General features: G+C 35.7%; 1 protein-coding gene across 1 annotated transcript in view; it reads left to right on the top strand.

Moving 5' to 3' along the window:
* Cadps2 (calcium dependent secretion activator 2) overlaps positions 1 to 26,557 on the top strand; it is a 511,596-nt gene that overhangs the window by 349,908 nt on the left and 135,131 nt on the right. The window contains 5 exon segments of the mRNA XM_048786046.1: positions 3,827 to 3,935; positions 5,287 to 5,487; positions 11,305 to 11,313; positions 16,911 to 17,047; positions 18,898 to 19,085. Coding sequence (XP_048642003.1) covers positions 3,827 to 3,935; positions 5,287 to 5,487; positions 11,305 to 11,313; positions 16,911 to 17,047; positions 18,898 to 19,085 — 644 coding nt within the window.

The raw sequence follows: 26,557 nt of genomic DNA, 5'->3' as shown, positions 1-26,557 counted from the left end.
AAGTTTTAAAACATTTATAGAAAAATAAAGTCAGTATGATTGTTACCTCTGTGGAAAGAGGGAAGGAAGTATATTTGGATGGGCACATGTAGGTATCAAATTGTTATGTGTCCTTTTATAAAAGCATATCTATAATCTTGAATATGTATATGATGCATATATATGATATATGTATCTTACATGTGTATATGTATCATTCAACAAAACTGGGTAGTGAGTACTATTCTTTGTATTTGAAACACTTCATAATATTTGTAAAATAATACTCCGTTAAATAGCTTTATGAAAGAATAGTGTGACTCAGATTTAACTTAGTGTCTTTAAATAAGAGAATGGGCTTCATTTTAGAATCAATAATAGAAGTTTACTATTATTCTTACCTACTTACCACCTTAGAGGTAAGCAGCAGTTGTGTTAGTCAGATTTTTGTCACTGTGACAAAATACCTGAGAAAAACAACTTGAAAGAAGACAGGATTAATTCTGGCTCATGGTTTCAAGGAATTTAGTCCATGGTCACTTAACTATTGCTTCTGGTCCTCTGGTGAAGCAAAATATTATGGCGAGGAGCATTCAGTGAACCAGAGCTGCTCACCTCATGACAGCCAGAGAGAGAGGAAGGGGCTGAAGTCAAAATACACTCTGAGGTCCCTCCCCTGAGGACCTAGTCCCTCCATGAAAGCCCCATCTCCTAGAGTTCCCACCTCCTCCTAGTAGCGCAGTAGGCCATGAATCCATAAATGGATTGATCTACTGATGAGGTCAAAGCCCTCATGATCCAGTCGTCTCCCAAAGGCCCCACCTCTGAACATTGCCGCATTGGGGGCCAAGCCTTCCACACAGGAGCTTTTGGGGCACATTCAGATCTAAACTGCAAAAAGAGTATGTTCATTGACGGTATGTAAGATGAGCGAAGAGGAAGAAAAGGAAAACTCAAGTGTAGCAAGAACCACAAGTGCACAGGCATTGGCTTCCTTCTTTTCCAATAGAATTTAATGTTGCTTTTATTTGCACAATGGTGGTAACTTTGTTCTATTTTTCACACACACACACACACACACACACACACGCACAAAAGCCATACAGAATTTTTGAAAAAATTTCAAAGAACACTGGGTTTTAAAAAAAAAAAAAATCTAAAAATTTGTAAATGGGATTAATAATTTTTTAAAAAATTACACCACCCAATAATAATCGATGTAAATATTTTAATATGCATAATTCTGTGTGTATGTTTACCCATAAAAGCACACTCTACATTTTTGTTTTTAACATGATCTTTATGTGTTATAATGTACCTTAGTAATAGTTCTGTTAGGAAACATATCTATATCTGTCACGTGTTTTATTTATTTATTTATCCATTTATTTATTTATGTATTTGTGGTGCTAGGGATTGAACCCAGATCCTTGTGCATGTGAGGCAAGCACAGTACCAATGGAGCGTATTATACCCACAGCTCTGTCACATGTCTTTTAACGGCTCATTGTATTATACTGTGCAGTCATACCATATTGTATTTTAACCAGGCTGTCTGTTGGTTTTCCAGTTTTTTTCTTACCTGTGACACTGCAGTGAATACACAGCACATATATCTTTTACTACTTTGGATATATTTGTTCATTTGTTTCCTTTAGATACATTCAAAGAAGATTTTCTGAATTACAGGAATGCCTATTAAGTGTGAGGCTTTGCTTATTGTATGAGAGTTCTCCAGAGAGGGCAGCAGGCTGGAAACTGAGGCAGAAGTTGATGCTGCAGTCTTGAGGCAAAATTTCTGTTTTCAGGAAACCTGTTTTTGTTTTAAGGCTTTTAACTGATTGTGTGAGATTTACCCACATATCAAGAATGTCCTTTATTTAATCTCCTTTACTTAAAGTTAGCTGTACAAAACACTTTCACAGCAGCACCTAGGTTGCTGTTTGATTAAAACCCTGGGTTCTATCGCCCAGCCACACTCATATATGAAGCATTTCCTATTTCCAGATGTGTTTCCTGAAAGTCACACCAATTTCCATTCCCACAACACTTATGAGAATGTGCATTTCTCTGTGTGGTCATCCAAATGTATTAGCAAGCATTTTCATTTTTGGCCAAATCCATCAATATCTCTAATATAGTCAAGTTAACTTGAAGTTTTAAATCCAAATTCTGTTGTGCAGTTTAGCAGTCTGTCACATAGAAATTTTCACAAAAATCTACGTCTTTTACTTTGTAAAAGAGTAGGGTCAGCTCTTCTCGGAACAAGAAATTATATGTCTTCCTTTTAAAATTATCACAGTTGCTGTGCATAGTAGCACATTCCTATAATCCCAACATCCCAGGAGGGTGAGGCAGGAGAATTAAAAGTTCCAGGCCAGCCTTGGCAACTTAGCGAGAACTGTCTCAAAATAAAAGGCTGAGGATGTAAGGTACAGTGGTGAAGTGCCCCTGAGTTCAATCCCCAGTTCAGAAAACAAAATAAAAAAGTAACAATGCTAAGGGAGGCTGGGGATAAGAAACTTGATCTCCACATTATAACATGCCACCACTTCAACCTCTCATACTAACCCAGGGTAAAGAGAGTGAATGTGAAAATAGAAGTGAAAATAAAAGAGAAAGCAGTAATCTTTGGCTGAGGGTTGTATCCTGTGTTCTGTATTTTCTTTGTGAGTTTACACTTCCTTATAGCTCAGATAGCAATTTTTTCTTGAATCTATAGCTTGTATGCATCTTCTCAGCCTGTGGCTTTGTGTTTTCTGTTTTCCTATAGTATCTTTCTTAATGTAGAATTTCTTAATGGAGTCCATGTTATTTTTTTTTTCTTTTGAGATCCTCTCAAATATGTCTTCATGGATTGATAAGACGTTCCTATGTTTTCTTAATTTCATTTTATTTTTAAATATGGAAAAAGGGATATCACACACTAACCACTGTTTTCCATACAATCCTGTGTGTGTTGTTACTTTGCTCTTGACATACTTCTCACTCCACAGAACATCTTGCTGTCCTTCTGAGAAGAGCACCTCCTCCTCCTGTTTTGAGGAAACTTCCAAGAGCCTGTCTTTATAGCAGTCAACATTCTTTGCCCACATATGTGAGCTCTTGACCCAAACCTAACTGATGGTAGTTTCTGCCTTTGGCCACAGAATTTGGTCAGATACATCCTTATGACATGAACTGGGACACAGAGGTGAAATGAAGCCAGCTCCAGAAGAGAGGAATGGAGAGGCAGAGCAGGTCTTCACAGTGTTGAGACTGGCTGCCTAAAACACGCTCCCTCGCCCTTCCTGAGGGTCTGGTTATATGGGAACCACATTTCCAACTTTTATTGAGATCTTTTTGTCTTGCTTTTTTTCTTTGTTTTATTTTTTTCACTTTAGTAAAACTTTCAATAAATATGCTTGAATGTAATTCTATGATTATATAATTTTGGGAATACTCCTAATATATCTCACTCTTAGATCTTCACAATTTATTTTAGCACATTAAAAGCCATAAGAAACCCTGAAGTAAGCAAGTCTTTTTTTTTAACCTTTATGTAGCCTAGCAATTCCAGACTGAGGTTTAACATTAGTATTTCTCTATGGTACTTCTGTTAACAGCAAGCTTGGCCAGGGGATCATTGACCCCGGACATGTTTGATCACAGAAAACAGAAGACCTAACAGCAAGCTGACAAATGAAAAACAAGCTAATCTCTGAGCTGGGTTTTAAAAAATGTAAAATATGATAATTCTAAGCATGTTATGGTTTTATGTGGAAAAGAGGCTTTTGGTAAGAAAAATCCAAGATTTAAGTTTGGTACATTTCCTGTGACCAATCTGCACTCCATTTTCCTCGAGCAGGTTAGCCAGTATACCTTTGCCATGTGCAGTTACAGAGAAAAGAAGTCTGAACCACAAGAACTTATGCAGCTTGAAGGATACACTGTGGATTACACAGATCCTCACCCAGGTAAGTCTAGGTGGGACCACTTTCCATGCCATGCCTGAATACACGGAATCTTTGCAACTATCCTATGTCTGTTCTGCATTTCAAACTCCACTTGATGAACATATTTCATTTATGTAACTGGACCAGACTTTGAAATGTAAATGATGTATTTTTGGCTAGTCAGTGTAATTCATCATCTCTGTTGTATTAGTACAAGGATGAAATATGTAAAAATTTCTGTGATGGAAGAATCACATGAAAAGTATCAGCAATGTGTATGGAAACTTCTGGAAAGTAAAACTTACAATAGAAGTAGGTAACAAAATGGCAAATGTATATTATAGTTTGCTAATTCCCTCCCCCAAAGCAGGTTCTTGTACTTATATTCCTCCTTCCACATTAATGTAGTTGAACATCTCTTAATTGTAAAAGTCTGAAATCTAAAATGCTCCAAAATCTGAAACATTTTTGAGTTGCTAACATAATATCACAAGTGGAAAATTCCATACCTGACTTTATGTGGCAGATCATAGTCAAAATGCAGGGGCATTGTCAATATATAAAATTACCTTCAGGTTGTGTGTATCAAGTGTGTATGAAACCTGAATGATATTTGTGTTTAAACTTGTACCCCATCCCTCAGGGACATGTATTGCTAAGATAACCCATTATGTGTATGCAAATATTCCAAAACCCAAAAAAGTCCAAAATCCAAGGCATTAATTCCAACCTTTAAACTTCACTGGGCCTAGTACTGAATACCTGATATTTGAAAATAGTGCATGAATGAATAGGCTGTTATAAAAATTAATATAGCATGCTTGATATATCAATATTAATATAGAGAGAAGTTAAGAAATTAATTCATTAGAAATTAAGAAGCAGAAATCTGTGGCCATATTCACTAAGTTGTTCATTTAGAAATGTCATCCTCTCCATGAGTTTTTGGGGAAAAAAAGCATAAAATACCATACAACAAAAAGTAAAAATTTTGACATTTTTTTTCTGCTAAACTCATAAATCTCGTGCATATATGCAGGTGAATATGCCAACATGAAGAACTGCCTTCTCTGGCATATCACATTACATTTTCATTTCTGCAGGTTATGTTTGCATGTCTTCCAGAATGCTACACTGTCATGGACTATTTGTTTGATAGAGCTATTTTTAACTACTGAGATGATATGGAAACTAAAATCTTTTTTGATATTTCCTTTAAGTCTTTGATTGTGAATTTGATCCTCAATTAAAAATCATTTAAAGCATGGAGATGCTAATATCAAATCCAGTCATATCCAAGAGGCCAGTCAGTGCAGTACATTAAAATCTGCCAGTGAAATACATTTTTAATGATATTATTCTTCCTCCACAGGCCTACAGGGTGGTCGGATGTTTTTCAATGCTGTTAAAGAAGGAGATACTGTAATATTTGCCAGCGATGATGAACAAGACAGAATATTATGGGTTCAAGCCATGTATAGGGCCACAGGTCAATCATATAAACCTGTTCCTGCAATCCAGACCCAGAAGCTGAATCCTAAAGGAGGAACTCTCCATGCAGATGCTCAGCTTTGTAAGTTTTGTTAAAAAATAATTTGATTATCAATTAATAACCTTAATAAGATATGAAATTAAGGCAAATTTGTTCAGTATTATAGTTTACACCATTAACTGATTCCTAATTAAATAAAAATAGTTCATATTAGTAGTCATGGAATCAGTTATCTAATTTTTCACATAAAAATTTCATATCATTCTAGAGTAAATGATGCATGTGTTTTTCAATCATGGATTTACCAAGCATTGGGAACGTTTCTGGGAATCTCAAGAGCATATTAAGTATTTTAACTTAGGTGTCCCAAAATAAGGGGAAATGTATTACAAAATGAAATTTGCATTGATCAGATTCCATTGATGATGATTCCATTCAATGATTCCATTCAATGATGAATAATCACTTTCTAGAATTATTCTTAGTAACTCACAAAAATAATGTTTTTTTTCTATTGTAAAATGATAAAAAAAAGTCATAAAACCCAAGTTTCCTTTTCCAAGTGCCTCATTATCATGTCATTTTTATGCTAATTTCAATCAATAGGACCTGTGTTTTTCATTTTAATTTACTAGTGATTAATAGCAAGTTGCATAATGGTGGTTTAAGTAGTTTCGAACATGGCATTGTGATAATCACTTAACCAAGTGTTTTAATTTTTTACTCCTTTACAAAACTTGTCAGGTTTCTTCTATAGTAAATCAGTTTATGTTTAAGCTCAAGTTGTGGCTTTTTATCATCAAGCCTCCTTTTCAGGGTAGTAATATCCTGATGTGCATTACTTTACTTTCTTCTTTTACTTTTCATGCATCAAATAACAACTCTGTTTTCTTCTTATACATCCAACAGTATCACATCTCAACATCTTAAAGGCGTTTTAGACCAAATAATTAAAAGAGTAATATGAGTTCTTTCCCCTTATTTTTTTAAGTAAATCTTATATTGTATTAATAATTTGTCTTAATTTGAGGCACATGTTTTAAATCATAGTAAAGGCTATTTAGGAGCAATAAATGGTGAGATTTTAAAATTGGTTTAAAATTTTCTCATCCCAACTTTAAAATTGCTGCACTGTCATCTTTAAAAGTAAAATAAAAGGAACATATTATAGTATATATTTTCACTTCTGCCTTTCTCTCAACCTCCCAACTCCCCCAATTCTACATATAGAGTTTGGGAAACAGTAAGAATTTCCATTAGAACTAAGACGTGCAGAGGTATTATATTTCTACACAAGAGAAGATACCATGAATTTTTGTGCTAGTGTTGCCAAAGCACTTATGCTCATCAATGCAGAGTAACTCAGTCACAGATTTAAATTCCATCAGTTCAAATCTCTGCCTTCCTTCTTCTCCTTTCATTTCATGCAGAGCATATTGAGTTCCAGAGGAATTTTAAAACACTGTGATATCAATGAATGTGGAATCTAGTTCAAGACTGTTCTCAGTCCACAAGGGCCAAAAGGACAAGATTCCATTGTGTGTAGCTGTGTGTTGCTCATAACCATGGGCCTGCCATGACATCTGGTAATGAAGACACACACAGTCTGTGTCCTCCATTCACAACTTCAGGCCCCTCTGACTCACATACTTCATGGTATCGGGCTCTTGCCACAGTTGTGCAGAGTAACTTGTTGAGTATTGTTTAGCAATACCCTGGCATGAAAAACACCTTGGGAGACTCACTCAGGCACTGCTATCCTACTGAAAGTGGCAGGTTGAATGTGTCTCTGGAGCTGTGCCTACATGGGGCATCAAGGTATGAGAATCCTTGGGGACTCAGCCTGAACTTTTTTTCTCCCTCTATGTCTTTTCTTTTTTTTAATTGTTCACACCTATCACGCATAAATTCTAGTCAGATCTCTTCCCAAACTATTTTTCTCCCTCTGGCTGATCTCTACCTTCATTCTTCCTGGTTTTGATTCTTGAGCTACAAAACTGAGTATTTAGAACTTCATTGTTTTCCACATGTGGTCCAGTCTCTATCCTTTTCCCCATGAGCTGCAGGTCTACAGCACTTAGTGTGAACCTCCTTTGTCCTCTTGAGAAGTTGTATTTTATATGTGGATATTCAGTGTCACATAAACAGGATTGCATTATTTCTCTTACTCTGTTTTACTTTTCCCATTCAGCTTTACATTTAAAAATTTCACCCATGTTTCCATGAATACATATAATGTCAATGTCATTACTTCATATTCTGTAATAATGATGATACTGCTGGTTACCTCTTATGTAGAAATATAACATATTTCACTGAAGCAAAAGCAAAATTTCTAGAAACACACCGAAGCAAGCATATAAAGCAGGAGTTATTTTAAAAGGGGTAACAGACTTCTCCCAGGAAGGGAGTATCCTAGTATCCCAAGAAGTGTGGGTGTTCTGACTTTTTTTTTTTTTTTTTATTAATGTCTTAGGCTTCCTTTGTTCTCCTGCTCTCTTCCCCTTATCTCTCTCCTTCCTGCATACATGGCTAGGCCCAGGAGATGCTCAGGAGGGATGGCCCAAAGGTGAAAAGCAGATGGGCTGGAGGGGCCAAGGTGAAGTGATATGGGCAGCAAGAGGGCATAATTAAAAACTTTTATAACTCCCTGTAGTGAGGGACAATCCCTGGGACAGGTTACCTTAGCAACAGGTTGGAGCAGGGGCAGGTTATCTTGGTAAGGGTGGAGGAAGGGCTCTGAAGGCATTTCAATCCCTCAGGGGCAGTCTCCAACTTCCCCTGACTTACATTGGCCTCCTTGATCCTACCTGACTCAATTTACCTTTCTATACTGACTGCCTGTCTAATTCTGGCTTCATTGGTGTGTGTCTAGTTCATTGTTCAAGCACACTGTTGTGTACATCTTTTTAATTTTTTGCCTACTCACTCCCTGAGATAGGAACTTAGACTCCCTCCAGATTCTTACCAAAGTAATATTTATTTTTTCTAACTGCAAGTATGAAATCTCTCTTCATCTACTGAAACTTTCTAAATCCTTTTATTATAATATTTTCTCCCTAGAGCTCTTTTTTATTCTTGGTTAAGCTAATTTCTAAAGACCTCAGACATCTACTACTGTTGCATCTTACTTTTTATTACAGTTGAGTCTTATCCATTTGGAGGAATGCTGTTTTCATGTGCTTACTTACTATGCATTTGTCTTCTTTGGTTAGAGGTCTTTTCAAATATTTAACCTATTCTGGAGTTGGGTTATTAGAGTTTTGAGAGGTCTTATTTCTGGATACAAGATATTATCAGATATTGGAAAACATTTTCTCCTCTTCCATGATTTGTCTTTTTGTATTTTTTAAATAGTATTTTACAAACAGAAGAAATTCTTAATTTTGATAAAGTCCCATTTTGTCATTTCTTTAAATAAATGTGCCTTTGGTGTTATAACTAAGAATCTTTTCCTAATCTAACATCACAAAGATATTTTGTTGTACTTTCTGTTAAAGTTCTTTTAATTTTATGTTTTACACCTATTTAAGTTAATTTTTATGTGTGGTGAGAGGTGTGTGTCAGTGTTCATAAATATTATTTAGATACTCAATTGTTCTAGCATAATGAGTTGAAAAGTCTACCTACCACTTTTTTTTTATTACTCTTACATATTTGTCAAAAATCAACTGACTACATAAGAATTTATTTTAGGATTTTCCTTTCCTATTCTTTGGTCATTTTGTCTATCTTGATACTATTATTGCACTGTCTTGATTATTTTAATTTTGTAAATCTTGCAATCAAGTAGTGTAAGCTTTCTAGACCGTGTTCTTTTTTTCTTTTTTTTTTCCCCCAAAGATATTTTGGCTACATTATGTCCTTTGCATTTCCCTCTTGTATAGATATTTTACTTTGTGAAGGACTTCCTTTGATTTTCCTTACAGTGCAGTTCATTTTGCAATTAACTCTTTCAACCTGTTTATACATGAAAAAAGTCTTTATTTTTACCTTCATGTCAAAAGTCACTTATATTACTTTAAAGATTTTGCTCTACTTTCTTCTAGCTGGCATTTTGTTTACCTAAGAGTAGATGTACTGTCTGGTTTGCTTCTCTGTACATATATCTTTTTTCCTCAAGCTGCTTTAAAGGTTTCCTCTTTGCAATTTGATTATGACGTAGATGATGTGCTTTGGTGTCATTTTCTTGATGCAAATGTCCTGAAACTTTGCTCAGGGAAACAGTTCCATCCTTTCAGGCTTTTTTGTTAGGGGGAATCAAGCTGTTTCCAGTCTAGAATTACTTTTGCCCACTTCTGGACCAAGATCCTTCTTAATATTCTAATTGACACCCTATGAATAGTGAGGCTTTTTAATTTGACTACTGGGAACAGACAGTATTCCAGGCTCTTTGTGTGGTTTAGAAACTGTCTTCTCTAATCCTTCAGAAGAATTCATTCTTTGGCCTCAAATAGCTTCTACATAGAGCTGAGGAGTACTCAGCTGAGTGCTTGGGAGGCATCCTTGCAGGCCTTCAGAGGCCTCCCACTGGGCAGCTCCCTCCTCTGCAGTGTCTTTCCTGCCTTGTCAGCTTCATCTTTTCAGCTCAAGGATGCCACTGAGCTTTATGGTTTTTTTGTGCCCTGTGCCACAGCCTACAAGTTCTCTCCCTAAAAGTTCTCATAACCTGGCCTGACTGGAAGGCTCACCTTATTTGTTGGACATCTCTGGGGAATCTCCCCGCTGGGTTGCCTGCTGTGCCCAATGTGCACTGTTTTGAGGGGGAAAAATATATATATATTTTTTAATGAATATATATGAATATATATATTCATTCCTGAATTTTTAGTCATTTCAGGTCGGAGAATGGAGAATATACATGTTCTAAAATATACTACCTTGAACAGAAACAAAAAGATTAGGTTTTTCCAAGTTAAAGCAATTTTTCAGTCTCAACATTGTTAACACTTTGGGCCAATAATTGGGGGGAGGTGGTGGAATGAACACTGTCTTGCAATTGTAGGACATTTAGCAGCATCCTTTGCCCACCGCTTGCCAGTAGAATCCTCCCTCCCCAAAGGTAAAAATATCTCTGGACATTACCAAATGTTCCAAGGGGTGGGGCTAGGTTTCATAAGAACCACTCCAAGTTGAGAACCACTGAGTTACTGTGACTTGATAGTTACTTTTGTAAAAGTTTCACCCTCATTCACTTGTGTTCAAGAATTTTTTTCTTAACACCCTGAGGGAAAGGAATGCCAAGAAACGTGCTGAGCTCACAGGGGTCATCCACCTTGCACAAACTGGCAAGAAAAGTGACTATGAACCACTGGCACAGAACGTTAGGGCCATGGCTAGCCAACACAGAATTAATTAAAAGATCTAAGTCATCAATCAGTGCAAATAGACTTGCAACCTATTTTTTTTTCTATTTGATATGAATTTATTATCAAGACAGTGTTGATCAGGTTACATGGAGCTGGATTTTGCTGGTTCTAACTAAATTGTCAGTTTTAGTTTTATTAACAACAGTTCTATCTATCTATGGGTGCTAGGAAAGCTTTCTGTTAAAGCAGACTCCTGCTGTTTTATCATTCTTAATAAAAGGAAGGAAAAAAGAGAAGAAAAAAAATCAGGCAGAAAGATACCACATCAGATGAGAATACTGCCCCTGACCTGTCAGAGAGAAGCAGCTTGCTTGCCCATGATTAGTCTTACCTTAGTATTTTCCTCCTTGTCTTGACATCCATATTCTTCTTTTTCTTCTTCCCTTCTCATCTCTCAGAAGCACAACTTTTAGACTCATCATCAGAAGCTGAGAAAGTAACATAAAATTAAAATGACTAATTACACAAATATGTATTTATGCTTCTAACCCATTTAAATGTGCTCTCTTATTTCTTTGCTGACCTATAGCTGGTAAAGGTAAGAATTTTCATATTTTTTCTTTTTTTTTCCTTAAATGTATTACAGTTTCTTTAATGATGTAATGTTTGAAGATTATCATGATCTTGTTTATAGTATCAGTCTTCTACTTTCTAGCCAAACCCAAAATGCCTCGGTTAGCTTTACCACTTATATAATAAAAATGTCTATTTACAACAAAAGAAAAATAGAAACAACCTACTATAGACATAAAGGTAGGTTATGCAGGAGTTGTAATTACATGTGGAAAATGGTCTGTATATGTTAAGCAGAAAAATGCTAAATTATATGTATGAAATTATTTTCACTATGTAAAAAAAAACCTATATTAAAAAAAAAGAATAGGTAGCTTTATACCTACAATATTCACAGTTGAGTTTAATTGGAGGCACATTTGCTACTCATTTCTTCTGTTTCCTGAATTTTCTTTGAAGTCTGTATTTTATAACTTTTAAAAAGCTGGGGTTTTTTTTAAACATTTGGTTTTAGTTGTAGATAGACACAATACCTTTATTTTACTCATTTATTTCTATGTGGTGCTGAGGATTGAACCCAGTGCCTTGCACGCGCTAGGCAAGCGCTCTACCACTGCACTACAACCCCAGCCCTAAAAAGCTGTTTTTTAAAACTAAGTCTATTGAATGTTTAAGTCTAATCAAAAAAAAATTTTTTTAGTTGTTGATGGGTCTTTATTTTATTTATTTATATGTGGTGCTGAGAATCCAACTATGCTAGGCAAATTCTCTACTGCTGAGCCACAACAGACTAAATGCTTTTTAAATACTTAAATTTGATTATAAACTTACATTTAATTTTATGAGCTTATTTTCCTGTTCTATTTAATATATTACATTTCATATTTCATAGGGAAGCATTAGTCTTACTATACATTGAACATATTACTTCCAACAAATGTTTTATGTTGCTTTACTTTGCCTATTTGCAATTACAGATCTATACTGATTACAATTATCATGTAAAAATATAACTTATGTTTATTATTTACTGCAGAAAGAAAGATATATCCATTTATAGATCAGTTTAACCAATTTAGCCAAAAGAAGGTAACACAGCATTTGGGTCAATAAGAAGTGTGAATAAACTCCTAAACAATATACTTACCAACCATTACTATTCGGTCTTTATGTGTACAAGAAACCTGTAAACATAAAACAGGAGCATACTAACCTACGTAAAATTTTAAAACATTAAATTCTTCCTATTAAAAGCTTCATGAGTGATATGGAAACAGAAGTGGGGTCTGCTTTTCTGTGCCACTTTTAAATTTACATAAGCTTTCAAGCTCTCTGATTCCGAGCTAAAAGAAACACATAATTAGATATGAACAGTGGTAAATGCAAAAGCAGCACAATTTTAAACATAGGACAATAAATTGCATTTCAGAAGGCTAATTTGCTGCTTAGTTATATCTGCGTTTTTGCAAGGAGACCCGCTCTTGGCTAGTATCACGCCCTTAGTCCTTTTGGTACTAGAGTCCCAGCTCTGGACACCTCTGTCTCAGAATGCTGAAGAAAGGTCCCCCTTCTCCTTCAATGTTCCCCTTTCCTTCTGTGTCCAAAATATTCCACAACATCAGGAACAGCCAAAAAATGCAGGATCTTTAGTATTTGTTGCAAAGAGAAACAGTTGAGTTAAACTCTTTCCACTTCACATACTGTACTCTGGCTTAGAGTCCCTCCCTGGGATTTGGATCCTTGATTACACAGAGCTGTTGTGGTCAGTACCCACCAAATAGCCTCCCTCATGCATTGTTTTCTATACTAGCTATTTTCAAGTCAGTGTTAACTCTTTTTTTTTTTTAATTTTTTATTGTGGGTTGTTCAAAACATTACAANGGAAATGGATGGCATTAGAGCAGATTATGCTAAGTGAAGCTAGCCAATCCCTAAAAAACAAATGCCAAATGTCTTCTTTGATATAAGGACAGTGTTAACTCTTTAAATTGATTCGGTCAACCTACTTTTTCTTTTCTCTTGACTCCCACAGCTATTATCCTAATGAAAAATTTAAATTTTCAGGTTCCACTTGAGCAAAGCCTCTGAACTTCTTAAATCTCTAGCAAACAGTAATCTTTCTCAATTTGGGTTTTATTTCATCCCCTGATAGCACACCTGGTGACAATACCACCTGAAGTTGTTGGAGCATATGCATCCACTGTTACCATAGAAACTCTACCAGTACCCTCAATTACCATGTCCCACATCTGTAGTTAGTCCATAGGTTAATCATCATAATTTCTGACAGTATTACAGTACATTGGTTAAGCTCATTTCTTGTTGGCTTGTTTTGATAATTTTTCTACATCATTTCAGAAGAAAAACTGAACTAAAATTTGCCATTATCAGAGAACATTTTAATTGTACCATAATTTTCAATTTAAAAATAGTCATCATAATTTCATGTTATGATAAACATTAATTGAAGTCAAGCTGATGTAACCCAATTTTAAAATCCTGGATTTAGTTATGCTAATTGATCGAAAGAATGGTTTGCAATTGATTCCAGTGATGTCCCTGTGTCTTTTTTTGGTAGTGCTAGGGATCAAACCCAGAGCCTCATGCATGCTCCTCTGTGTCTTTAAGAGTTAAACATACGTATGTTATGTGACAGGAAAACGATATGAAAATACACTTTTTTAAAAATGAGAAACTAGGTACTGTTTTAACGATAGCTGATTTCCCATTACACTTCAAAATGAAGTATGGGGCAGGAAGAAATGGGGAGACATATTTCAAAGGATACAAAGCAGATTTGTAGGATAATCAAGTTTAGAATTCTGTTGTACAATATCAGAGCTAAAGTTATTAGAACTGTTTTATATTAGCCAGTTTTTTTAAGTGGTAGAATTTAGCTGCTCTTATCACAAGGAAGTAGATATGTGAGGTGATATGTTAATGTGCTTTACTTTAGTAACCATTTTACTGTTTTTATATATCTCATATCGTCGTATTGTAAACCTCAAATATGCAAAATAAGATTTATTTTTTAAAAAGAAAGTTTCAGTAGTGTACATCTCTCTCTTCCTTCCTGGCTTATATACTAATGATGTCATGTATTTCACTTTTCAAAATATCACAAACACTAGTTTGCATCGCCATTATTTTTGTTTGAAACAAGGGTCACCAAACTAAACCAACTGCCTGATTTTTCAAAAATAATTTTACTGAAGCACAGCCAAAAAAAAAAAAAAACAACAACAACCATGCTGGAAGATCAAAACTGTTATCTTTTTTATTTATCTTTATTTCTTCATGAATTCATAGGAACTAATGGTTTACTGACAAATAACAAAGTATCTCTTCACAAAATGTTTTGAATAGTGTTTGTCTGACAGAGTTGAGATGCTAGATCTTTACAGCCTGTGTTTCAAAGATGGAATAATTCCTAAGAACACATTTTGCTTTATAAAATTATAGCTCTAGAGTCATTGCAGGTTGCTGTTTTGTTTTTCTAAATAAAAAATTTTAGTGGACTTATTTGTCTTGTTCTTCAGTGCACATACATTAGTAAATATATGATTTGGAATGGTACTTCATGAAGAACTCATTCTGTAAATTTAAAAAATGATTTAGTTACAGCAGTGAACTATAGACATTTTTTCAGAAACTTGTATATTTTCTTTAAAGACCATAGTTTGAAATGAAAGAAAAAAATGCTGCTATAAACCTTTACAGTAAAGAAGAATTATGGATTTTTTTCCTCTAAGATTTGCTACATATCCTGTTCTCAACAGATAAGCCATTAATGGGCGTTATTTTTAACTGCTTGTTATGACCTTCTCTGGTGAAAGAAATAATGAACAAAATTCAGCAGATGTTTTATAAGAATAACGATTATTTCATAAAGGTGATACTAAAATAATTTTTACTTAGATAAATAGAAAAATGAAGATTCTAAGATAAATTCCTTGAAACACAAAATAATCTTATAGTATTATAATGTTTATGGGTTGCATTTTCCAATACTCTGCCTAGTCCCTTCATATTATCTCAATTACATACATTTAACTTTCATATTATTTTATATTATATTACCTCTTACATTACACATACATTTATTAAAAAACTCTCAGAAAAACAAAATTCAAAAGAAATTGAATTTTCTCATTTGCAAATTCAGGAAACTGTTTAGTTTGGTGTTTATCCAATTAATACTGATTTATCAAATGCATCTGTTTAATTGTTCAGATAGGTAATTATTCAATGTAAAGGAATACATTGCTACTTTCTCCATGGGTCCTAATCTCATAACTTGCATCATCAATAAACTGTCATTCATTGCTTTCTTGCTACATCCACCTTTTTATGTCTGTCATTGACATGGGATATATGTTTGTTTTGTGTCTTTTTTTTTAAATGTGCTTCTGAGAAGCCTTCAGCTTGAATTATATAGTTCTTCCATCCACAAATATGGCTGAAAGTTGAACTTGACATGGATCAATATGATCTGGGCTAAATATCTAAATGTGACTGATTATGTTAGCATCATGTCCACAGATCAATATTGAGTTTTATTATGAGTCTGACTCTATAATTGGGTTTAATCAATAAACTTTTGTCTCTTTTCCTTTACAGTTTTAGGATTGTACCATGTAGGTTTTAGAAACTACACTTAGCTTACATTTAGAACTCTGCTTTTCTTGTGATGACCAGAAAGAGATCTATCTGTGAATTTTAAGGAACAATGGAGCTTCAGTTTTACCATTGTGAGAAGAGTCCATTTCTATCTTGATAACTGATTGCTTCCTCAGTATGCACTGAGTTTCTAACAGAGCTAATGTAGTAACACCCCAGCACTCCTTTGGGGTAGTATGTGGCTCTTTCTTCCTATACTTAGTAAATCACATTGAAGACTTTGACAAAACATACCATTAATGAAAGCCATCATAAAAGCTGGCCTTTTGATAAACCCGCAGGGTCTACAGGCGTTGAAAGATGCAATCTGTAAAGAACAATAAATTTGGACCTTTGATTGAAGTGCCATTTGGGACGTTATGCTTTGTCTGCATATTTGCACAAACATGATGCTCCCTTTTCATGTCTCTTAAACTTGAAGCTTGAGAGCGTTCATTGCCATTTCTATATTAGAGCTGGTCCCATTAAAAGCTCCATACAAAAAGAGGACTGGAAGTGATCCAGCTGAAGCTTGTGTGTTCATTTCTGCTCTAGTTTGCCATTTGGAAAACAGGCTTCTGGCCATCATTGCTGTTTTTTTCTGAACAGACCCGGGTTCTTTTCCAGTCACTTCCTTCAGTAAATACACACTTAAAATACATCAACTTTTCTCAAAGTTAGAAAAATCAAAGAGTATTCCTCTGATAGAGATTAGAAATAGCTTTGAATGGAAGTAGAATTTCTTCATTCTTTTGATTTGTGGATTTTTTTCCCTGTCATTTTCACTTAGACTTCAAAAATTTACAATTTATATTAAGACACTGAATGCTTTCCATCATATTTTATGTGATAAAAGGTAATCTGTTATCATGAGACATGAATTTTGGATTCTGCAAAACTGTTTGTTCATTATTTAACCAGAAAAAAAACCAATGCACTGTACATGCTTTCCTGAATTTACAGATGCAGACCGTTTTCAGAAACATGGTATGGATGAGTTTATTTCTGCTAATCCATGCAAGCTTGACCACGCCTTCCTTTTTAGAATACTCCAGAGACAGACCTTGGATCACAGACTGAATGATTCCTATTCTTGCTTGGTGAGTACAAATCTCTATATATGGTCACCTATAGGTTAGAAGAAAATATTTGAGAAAGTGAGAAATGCTTGTTATAAACCAGCATTTTATTCCTGACTCATTTAATAACTGTAGTTGGAGTTAGGGATAAAGGATTCCGATCAATTGCTTCTCGATTTGAAAATTATACACTTGAAGACCACTGCTGTGCCACTCAATAGACAGGAGAATAGACTCAAATAGACACTGAACTGTGTTTTATCAGTCTCTCCAGAGAAGGCTGAATGAAAACAGACTTTAAATAAAGATTTTTTAAAAAACCTTTATTACAGGATTTGTTGACACATGTGCTGCCATTTTAAGGTTTAAATTCTATTCACCAGATGTTTATGTCTTACATTTATCTGATTCTTAGAAGGACAAGGGAGAGAAACAGTGGGGTAAACCATATGATGAGACCCATACAGGTCACAGGAACCTTGAGTTTCATGTAGCCTTCCAAAGAGAATTTGAATTCCTTTAAAATATAAATGCAGGGGTAATTAAGTAGCTAAACTTCTACCTGATATTTGTTAAAAGTGTAGCTGAAATTTTGGATTAAAAATCATAATTTATAATTGGATGGAATGCTCATTACCTCAGAATGTGGGGACTAAGAATCATATGTGCCCTTCTAAAAACTTATATTGGAAATGGTGATTCCTTTGAAATTTTTCCTCACAAATATGTCTATTTCTATTACTACCTGAATCTCTTGGACTCTGAACTTAGGGACCTCATGCAATAAGTTACAGTATTTTTGAAGTAGGATTTTGTATAAGATATGCTGTCTGCTCATTAAGATGCTTAAATAGACAGGGAAAAAAATTAGTTTATCACAGTTTACCATTAATGATGGTTTATTCATTCTTTCATAGATTATTTATTAAGTAAGTCTTATTCTACATGTAAATGGACAATGTAAACCTGATCCAACTGAAATTATGAAATTACAAGGAAAATTAAGCAAATCTTCCCATGGCACTCTGTATCTTCCCATGGACTATCACACTGAGAATGTCAGTAAGGGAAAAGGGCCTCTTGGATTCTCCTCCAGGGTTTGGTTACTGAATTATCAAAAGTTGTTTTGCCTTTGTTGATGATCCCACAGGTGATATGAAGTCTGAGACGCATACTGTAGTGTGACTTCCAGAACATAGAAGGGAGAGAGAGTGATATGGTTAAGAAAGAGTGTCTGGTGTGAATCCTGGCTCACCCCCTGATATGCACCATGATCTTGGACAATTTACTTAACGTCTCTCAACTGCTGCTTATTTATCTGTAACATGGAAATCATAATACCCACCATACATGAGGGTTCTAAATATCACAGATATAATTTATATATTCTGTCTCATACAGTACCTCTCCCACCAGCACAATAAGTATTCAGGGGTCTTTCATCCCCTCTCCCAGGTAATACACGTACACAGCTGCTGTTCTCTTGGTTCACTTTATAAATTGCTTTCAGTGATAGTGTCTGCTTTGCCATCCTATTTTTAAATGATTCCTAAAGAGATTGATGTTTATGGAGTATCATTCTTTTTTTATGACTGACAAATTTAGATTCCATGAAAAAATTTGAATAATTTTGAATGCAAGTGGAGAAGAAGTTGCCCAGGCATTGCTGCAGCAATAGATAATATTAGGTTGTCAGTGTCCCAGATCAGTTCCAAATTGATGACACTAGGTCTTCTGAAAATAATAAGAAACATACCACTAATACAATAAACATCTGAAGACACTTTCAAAAAGCTTCTTCTTATAATGACTAAAACTAATCTTACTATAGAATGAAAAAAAACGGTGTATTTTTTTTTTTTCTTTTGCAGGGTTGGTTTAGCCCTGGCCAGGTCTTTGTGTTAGATGAGTACTGTGCCCGTTATGGTGTGAGAGGCTGTCACAGACATCTCTGCTACCTTACAGAACTGATGGAACATTCAGAAAACGGTGCTGTCATTGACCCAACCCTGCTCCATTACAGCTTTGCATTCTGTGCCTCTCATGTGCACGGCAACAGGTATTTTGACTTGCAAATTCACAGTGAAATGTATAGGGTTGACTAGAAGAAAGAGAAAAATGTGCTTTGCCATTATCACCTAGTAACCAATTTAAAATAGCAAACACTTCTTATAAGGAAAAAAAAATACCACAAAGGAAAAATGTACATCAATATGCTCTTGATTTCTGTGGGCTACACTTTATGATTCTTTTTTGGTTGTAAAGCCACTTGAAAAGGAGAGGGAGAGAGTATCTACAGAGTAAATGTTGCCTTTTAGTTCTTATGTACTACCTACTAGTGGGATCTGTACAAAGTGTTGAGATGATTCCTATTGGAATGCATATATGTGTCTGGGGAGGATTCATTGATGGGTTTGTGCAAAAGCTAATGATCTTTGCTTTTCTTCTGTGTAATAAAGTTTTATTGATAAAACAAGATAAATTATGAGGCAATGAAGAGTCTTCCCAACCCCTTCCCTAATTTTTACATTTGGAACAAGTATTCCTGTATAGCAGTCTGAGCCAATAACCTTAACTCTGGCTTTACCAAGTTGGAAAGAAAAAAAAATACCTATTTTTAATTTTTAAGCTCCAAACCTCTGAGCTTAAAACTTCATCCACATCTTCTTGTCTTCATCTTATCTCCAGAGCATCTTTCCCTATAAAGGGTTTGCCCACATTCCTTCCCCTTATGACCTTGTTTTAACCATTTATTCCATCGTGCCCTCTTTGCACTTCCTTTTCCTTCTTCTCACAAACCCATCTAAGCTTCAGGTAGCCACACAACAAAGTGACCAAGCATCTCAGAATCGGACTGTTACACTCAAATGAGTACTTACTGTGTCACTTGGTAGGTTTCATCATTTATTTGTGTCTCAGATTACCTAAGAAAGATCTAACGATGACATCTCTCTTGTAAGTCATAAACTGTAATAGGGATTAAATACATTAATCAATATCAGACATTTAAAACAGTGCCTGGCACACGCGTGCTCAGAAAGTGTTCACTAGTAGCTTGTATTGTCATGACAAGCTGCCAGTCCTTTGTTCTCTTTTTCTTCCCAGCCAAACTTCTCTCTTTCCCTTATCTTGTTTCCCGCCTCTTATTCACTAATCATACTTATTGAAATGGATTGCCCAAGGACCTAATCCAGTTGTCTCTTCTCAGGCTTCACTTTCTTAATTTTCCTCTTATTCTATTTTAATGCTTTTGACCACCCCTTTGCTAAGAGTTCCTGTTCCTCCAGATTCTTAAGTGCAATACAGGGCTTTTCTCACATGTGTTTTCAAACCTGATTTCTTCTTTCAGAGAATTGTTCTTCTTCAGTGATCCTATCCCCTTCCATGGCTTCAACCATGGCTTCTCCATTTGCAAATGATTCCAACCCACTTATTCTCCTAAGCTACAGATCTCTATTGACAATTCACAGCTTGAATATTCTGCTGATACTTTCATCTCTCCATTATAAAATGCATCATCTCACTAAACCAGCTCCTATACCTCTTGTAGCTCCTCACAAAGTACCTGGCATAAAATAAGTATTTAATATAAGTATTTAATAACTACTTGATGAATGAATGAATGACTTCATTCTTTGTGTTATTGTCCTCCATTAACAGGCTATTAATTTCTTGTTTATCTTTTTATTGATGTTTTAAAAAAAATAAATGACAGCGGAATGCATTACAATTCTTATTACACGTATATAGCACAATTTTTCATATCTCTGGTTGTATAAAAAATATGTTGACACCAATTTGTGTCTTCATACATGTACTTTGAATAATGATGTCTATCACATTTCCACCATCCTTGCTAATCTCCTGCCAGCTCCCTTTCCCTCCCACTCCTCTGCCATATCTAGAATTCATCTATTCCTCCCATGTTCCGCCTCCCTACTCCACTATAAGTCAGCCTCCTTATATCAGAGAAAACATTCGGCATTTTTTTGTGTGGGGAGGATTGGCTAATTTTATTTAGCATTATATTCTCCAGTGCCATACATTTACCTGCAAATGCCATGATTTTGTTCTCTTTTGTTGCTGAGTAAAATTCTATTATATATATATGCCACTTTTTTTTTTTTATCCTTTCATCCACTGAAGGGCATCTAGGTTGGCTCCACAGTTTAGCTATAGTGAATTGTGCTGCTATAAACATTGATGTGGCTGTGTCCCTGTAGTATGCTGTTTTTAAGTCTTTGAGGTGTATACGAGGAGAGGGATAGGTGGGTCAAATTGTGGTTGCATACCCAGATTTCCAAGGAATCTCCACACTACTTTCCATATTGGCTGCACCAATTTGTAGTCCCACCAGCAGTATATGAGTGTATCTTTTCCCCCACATCCTCGCCAACACTTATTGTTGTTTGTCTTCATAATAGCTGCCATTCTGACTTTTAACCCCCCACCCAATTTCCTGCCAATGTAAATCTATCTCCATAATACCTTTCAAATTTCTCTTTTTTTCCATTTCCATGATATTTGTCCTAATTCTTGTCTTTATTTTTTTCTTGTCTATGCATTCTAATTCCTATCTCTACTCTCTTTTTTTCTTGGCTTATCAGTTACCCTAAAATTACAGATTAACTTTTGCCATAGTGTTTTTCAAGACTTTGGTGGGCCAGGATGTAGATCAGTGGCAGTCTAACGGGTACAAAGTCCTGAGTTCAACCCCCAACGCTGCAAAAAAAAAAAAAAGATAAATATTCAATAAGTATTTTAGTGATTTCTATATGATTATTAAGTTACAAATAGATTCTGAGCCATAGTACCAGTCTCCTTCCACTATTGTTCAATTCTCTCTACCAAATCTTTCATACACCTAGTCTTACCCACAGGGCCTGTTTACCACATGGAATCTCTCTCTTTGTCTTGGTCTTTCAACAATAAAATATCACAAAGCTCCTCTGTGACTTCTGTTAACTGATTCGAACAACAAAACCCTTTGTCTGTAGATAGCTTGGGATCTCTGTCAAGTATGAAGTGCCACCTACACAAACACTCATACACACATGCTTCACACCTCTGCTTGTGCTCTACCAGACCATGTTGTGAGAGCCAAGACAAGTTCTCCTTCTCCTAGTGTTCTCTATGTACCTTCGCATGATGCCTTACATACTGTGGGTACACAATGAAAACTTTTGTTCAAGCCCCTGCTGCTGCCATTTCTCAGTTCACTAGAAAATAAGACTGATCTGAGTCATAGCATCTGTTCAGGCTTTTGCTTCATTATGAAGCCTTGTTTGAAAATTAGGAAAATCTTGCCAATTACGGTCATTTTTCCCCATTATCCCAAATTAAACCCTCTGTATTTCACATATTTGTGTTACAGGGCCAGTGAGAATGATTAATGTTTGATAGCTAATGTCAGGAGCTGTTTAACTAAAACTACTGTCTTTTGTGTTTCTGGCTCTGTTGCAATTTCTCCTGACCAATGGATATCAATAGAGGTGCCCCAATGTGAGGCAGCACTCTGATATGTAAGGGGACAGAAGAGCACAGAGAACAGATAAGACCAAAGATTGTACCATCAGATTATTTTCATTTTCAATACAGGAACGTTTAATTAATTGTGAACATTAAGTGGGAAATTTCATCAAATGGGCCTCCAAATCATGTATGTTTAAGGCACATTTCAGCAGTAAGTTATTGAGGCTTGGAGCTGCTGCCACCATCTGAGAGGCAGACTGATTTGAATCAGAGGTTGCTATAGTTACCTTTATTCTATAAAACTATTGTTTGCTTTATAAAGATAATTTATATTTTAAAGTATGTTTATATGTTCATGCATATTTTATCCTTAATATTACCCATTAAATCTATCCTCTAAAAAGTTAAAATGTGCTTATATGCAGGTATCCTGACAGTGTTTAGAATAGAAATGAGCCATTAAGGTGACATGTCGCTTAAGAAGAAGAAAGAAAGAAGTGCAGGTTTTGGGAAAATTGGAATCTCACTTTGGTGTACAAACTATCTAAGTTAATTCTATAGGGTGTTTCCTATAGTTCTTATGGTCTAGTGGATGTCACTCAGAAATGCCATGCTGCTGCAATGAAAGAATAAAAAGAAGCAAAAATGTCTGCTGGCATCCTGGCTCTGAAATTTGTAAACTGACCCAGATTGGGCAAATCACTCAACTTTTCTGATATTTAGAGTTGTCAGATATTAAAGGGGTAAATAGCAATACAAAGGTCCTGGATGGATATAAAGACTATATCTGCAATGATTACTGTTATTCTAATGTACTTCCCTTTGTGTCACAGTCCACAAGGAGAGGAGAAAATGTGAAAAATAAGCATAGGGTTTTTCTGCCTCGTGCTAAGTAGAAACGTTTCAATGCGTATATAATTATACTCTTAATTTCTTTGCTAATAGAATATTCAGGTCTTAGCAACCTCCCCTGTGAACGCCTGCTTCTCTTATCCACGTCTGCAGCATCTGATGTTGATACAGACTTTTGTTAAAAATACTGTCAATGTCAAGTCTTTCTACAGTGTTTGCCATCATCTTTTTTTATGATCATTTTTACATCTGTCAAGACGCGCTTTCAGAGAGTCGTTTTGCTTGTTACCTGAACCACCTCTGTCAAAAATTCAAAAGGAAGAAAGATTGCCTTTTGTTATTGACTGAAGTGAAGGACAGCAGTGCTGTCTGGATGTGAAATTTTTCAGGGAGCACATCCTATTACACAGTGTTGAGCTCCTTAGGTGTGTGCTTTCTGTGCGGCACATCTCTGAATAGCACTCAGAAATAAAAGAACAGAGTTACACAGAAGAGGCCTGGCTGGTACCAAGACCAAAGAAGAGAGGGAAAAAGAAAGGAAGAAAGGAAAAATGAGTCAAGGACAGAAGCAGACACACTCCTGCAGGATGATAGCCACACCACCCACAGAAACACAGCCACTCACTCAGCCATAGCGCTTCGAAGACTGACAGGAAGGAGAAAAGAGACTTTGAGAGACAATGCATGAGAGGGCAAAGTTCTAGGTTGATGTGTGTGGCTATACGTCTTGGTTTTGTAAGTCAGGCTGAGGGCGGAGAAACTAAAGCAGCAACACAAAATGGCTTTTATGTCCTGGTTTAATGTAAGACGCGCAGGATATTCACCCGCTCTTCTCCCAGTAAGTCAGGCCATCTTAGAGCTGCCGCCTGCCTGACAAAGGCCTGCTCAGATGTGCCAGCTTTCGAGTGGGGAAGAGGGAATACAACATGTTTGGAGTACACATAAAATAATCTCTATTTTCGGTGGATTCCAGGTTATACTACAGAGTGCTGGCAGTCTTAAAGGGCATTGGGCAAATCCTCACATCAGGATACCTGCAACTTCCCAGGTGCCAGACTCTCCTCTCAACTATCAGTTCACAGTGTGTCAACTTCCTGCCCCTAATTCAAGAAACAGTGGTACATTTTTGAGTAAAATCATAGACCTTGCATCAAATAGGATCACCAAAAGTTTTCACTTCTACTTACTACTTCTTAATTCTGGTCTTGGATATGTGACTTCAATACAAATGCCACACTAATTGTAAATATAGAGGCTCACTCTGAGGAAGGTAGGCTTAAGCAAGGTCATCCTCATGCAATGTGGCAGATCTGATAAATTCCATTCTATACGCTAAGTATACACAAGCAGTGCCACAAAGGGATCTTTTTTATTCTTTGATAACCTCAATTTCAATACTGAAGCAAAATAATTATGGCTTCTACAACAAAAGCAGAAAGAAAGTAGGGAAGAGAAGAGATTTGGTATGTTGGAAATAGCACTGAGCTAGGGATCAAATCATCTGTGTTCTTATTCCGGCTCTTCTACTGAAGAGCTATTTGACCTTAAAAAAATTGGTGCTAATCTGTTTGAGCCTCAGTTTCTCATCTGTTAATTGTAATAATGTCAATGGCACCTACCTGCTATGGTTCCTAAATAGGTGACATTAAATGATATAAATACTCTGTTGATGATAAGTTATTGCTTAAATGGGAAGTGGTAATATTTTCTGTACAGTGTAAACATTGAACATATGTTTTTCAAATTGCTTGGAACCAGAACCATTTCAGATCATTTTGGAGTATTTGAATAAACTTTACTGGTTGAGTCATGGCGCTATAAAAGTTTTGGGTTTCAGAGCATTTTGGATTTCAGACTTCAGATTGGAGATTCTTACTATTAGTTAAATAACATCTGGGAATTGTTCTTAGACCCATAGTGATCAGGCAGACTTTGAGAGTGTCACAGAGCAATTTATGATAGATGAATTCCAGGCACTGTGATTTTTCTGAGGCCTCTTTCTCCTACCAGTGTTATTGGGGAGCATTATAGGCCTAATGGAGGAGACAAAGACAGCTAAAAGCAAGAGCCAAGAATTTCATTATCCAAGGAAAGTAGATAGAATGCATCTTATTTAACAAGGCTGCTTGATCAATTTCCTTTGTTTTCTATTTATGCCAAGCAATTCCTGATTTTTTTCTGAAACACTGGATAAAAGAACCCATTGAAAATAAATCACAGAGGAAGAGATAGCACACAAAGAATTTTTCAGTGCATGTTAGACATATCGGGGTTACCAGTGAACAGAAATAAGAGCTAGACCTCATCCAGGACCACAGCATTCCTTTCAGCCTACTTTTCTTCACTATCTGTAACTTCTCAACAGTGAAAAACCCACTATCTGCTTATTCATATGTTTAGCTCCAGTATGCATGAAAGCAGTTTCAGAATTTGCCACCTGGAGTTTAGCACCCGAATACAGTTCTTTAGTCATTAGCCTTCCTGTTTCCAGTTGAAATGCTATTTTCCAAAGTTTAATAAGGCAGCAGTCTTCTCCCCTACTCTTTATTGAGGTTCTATCATACATTTATTACAATATGAATTCCATCCTGAGATCTCACGATATCCTGGTTTATGTACTGTTGGTTTGCTTTCTTTTTCTTTCTTTCTTTTTTTTTTTTTTTTTTTTTTTTTTTTTTTTTTTTGGTTAGTGTCTTTTTGTTGTTGTTGTTCTAATTAGTTATACATGAGAGCAAAATGCTTTTTGATTCATTTTACACAAATGGAGCACAACTTTTAATTTCTCTGTGCAGTCATACATGTACCTACAGTAATGATGTTTGTCTCATTCCACCATCTTTCCTGCCCCCATTCCCCCTCCCCTTTCCTCCCTCCCTTTTGTCCAATCGAAGTTCCTCCATTCTCCCCATAAACTACCCCTTCCCCATTATGGATCAACATTCACTTACCAGAGAGAACACGTGGCCTTTGGTTTCTTGGGATTGACTTACTTCACATAGCATGATATTCTCCAACTCCTTCTATTTACCTGCAAATGCCATAATTTTATTCTCTTTTGATGTTGAGTAATATTCCATTGTGAACATATACCACATTTTCTTTATTCATTCATCCATTGAAGGGCATCTAGGTTGGTTTCACAGCCTAGCTATTGTGAATTGTGCTGCTATAAACATTGATGTGGCTTTGTCCCTGTAGTATGCTATT

The sequence above is a fragment of the Marmota marmota genome, unplaced genomic scaffold, assembly GCF_001458135.2.
Source record: "Marmota marmota marmota unplaced genomic scaffold, marMar, whole genome shotgun sequence".
Taxonomy (NCBI): Eukaryota; Metazoa; Chordata; class Mammalia; order Rodentia; family Sciuridae; genus Marmota; species Marmota marmota.
The sequence above is the reverse complement of the archived record's forward strand: the minus strand, read 5'-3'. Positions and strand labels throughout refer to the sequence as shown.